This window comes from Antrostomus carolinensis, unplaced genomic scaffold, assembly GCF_000700745.2.
Source record: "Antrostomus carolinensis isolate BGI_N321 unplaced genomic scaffold, ASM70074v2 scaffold40022, whole genome shotgun sequence".
Classification (NCBI taxonomy): Eukaryota; Metazoa; Chordata; class Aves; order Caprimulgiformes; family Caprimulgidae; genus Antrostomus; species Antrostomus carolinensis.
The window spans coordinates 362-698 of NW_010299555.1; the positions used below are offsets into that span (position 1 = coordinate 362).

Genomic DNA, 337 nt, shown 5'->3' on the forward strand with positions numbered 1-337 from the left:
CGGGGGTCCTGCAGCGTGTACCGCCCCAGCCCCAGCACCGGCAGCAGCCCCAGCAGGCAGGAGAAGCCCCACACCAGTCCCACGATGGACCAGGCACGGCGCTTGGAGATGTTGGTGGAGCGGGAGAAGGGGCGGTTGATGCCGAAGAACCTCTCGCCGGCCATGGTGGCCCCCAGCAGCAGCGGGCACTGCCCGAAGAAGACCATGGAGAAGCCAAGGAAGTTGCAGAGGTGGCAGCTGGGGTCCACCTTGGCCCAGGCGAACTTGATGAAGTGGTAGGGGATGATGACCGAGGCTGTCACCAGCAGCCCCATGAAGTCTGTGACCACCAGCCCGC

The 337-nt window shown here is 65.9% G+C and overlaps 1 protein-coding gene across 1 annotated transcript in view; it reads right to left on the minus strand.

The window, feature by feature from the left end:
* Positions 1-337, minus strand: part of LOC104520980 (thromboxane A2 receptor-like) — a gene marked incomplete at its 3' end in the record, with an annotated part of 842 nt that overhangs the window by 246 nt on the left and 259 nt on the right. The window contains 2 exon segments of the mRNA XM_029083711.1: positions 1-3; positions 6-337. The exon segment at positions 1-3 is cut by the window's left edge and continues 246 nt beyond it; the exon segment at positions 6-337 is cut by the window's right edge and continues 259 nt beyond it. Coding sequence (XP_028939544.1) covers positions 1-3; positions 6-337 — 335 coding nt within the window.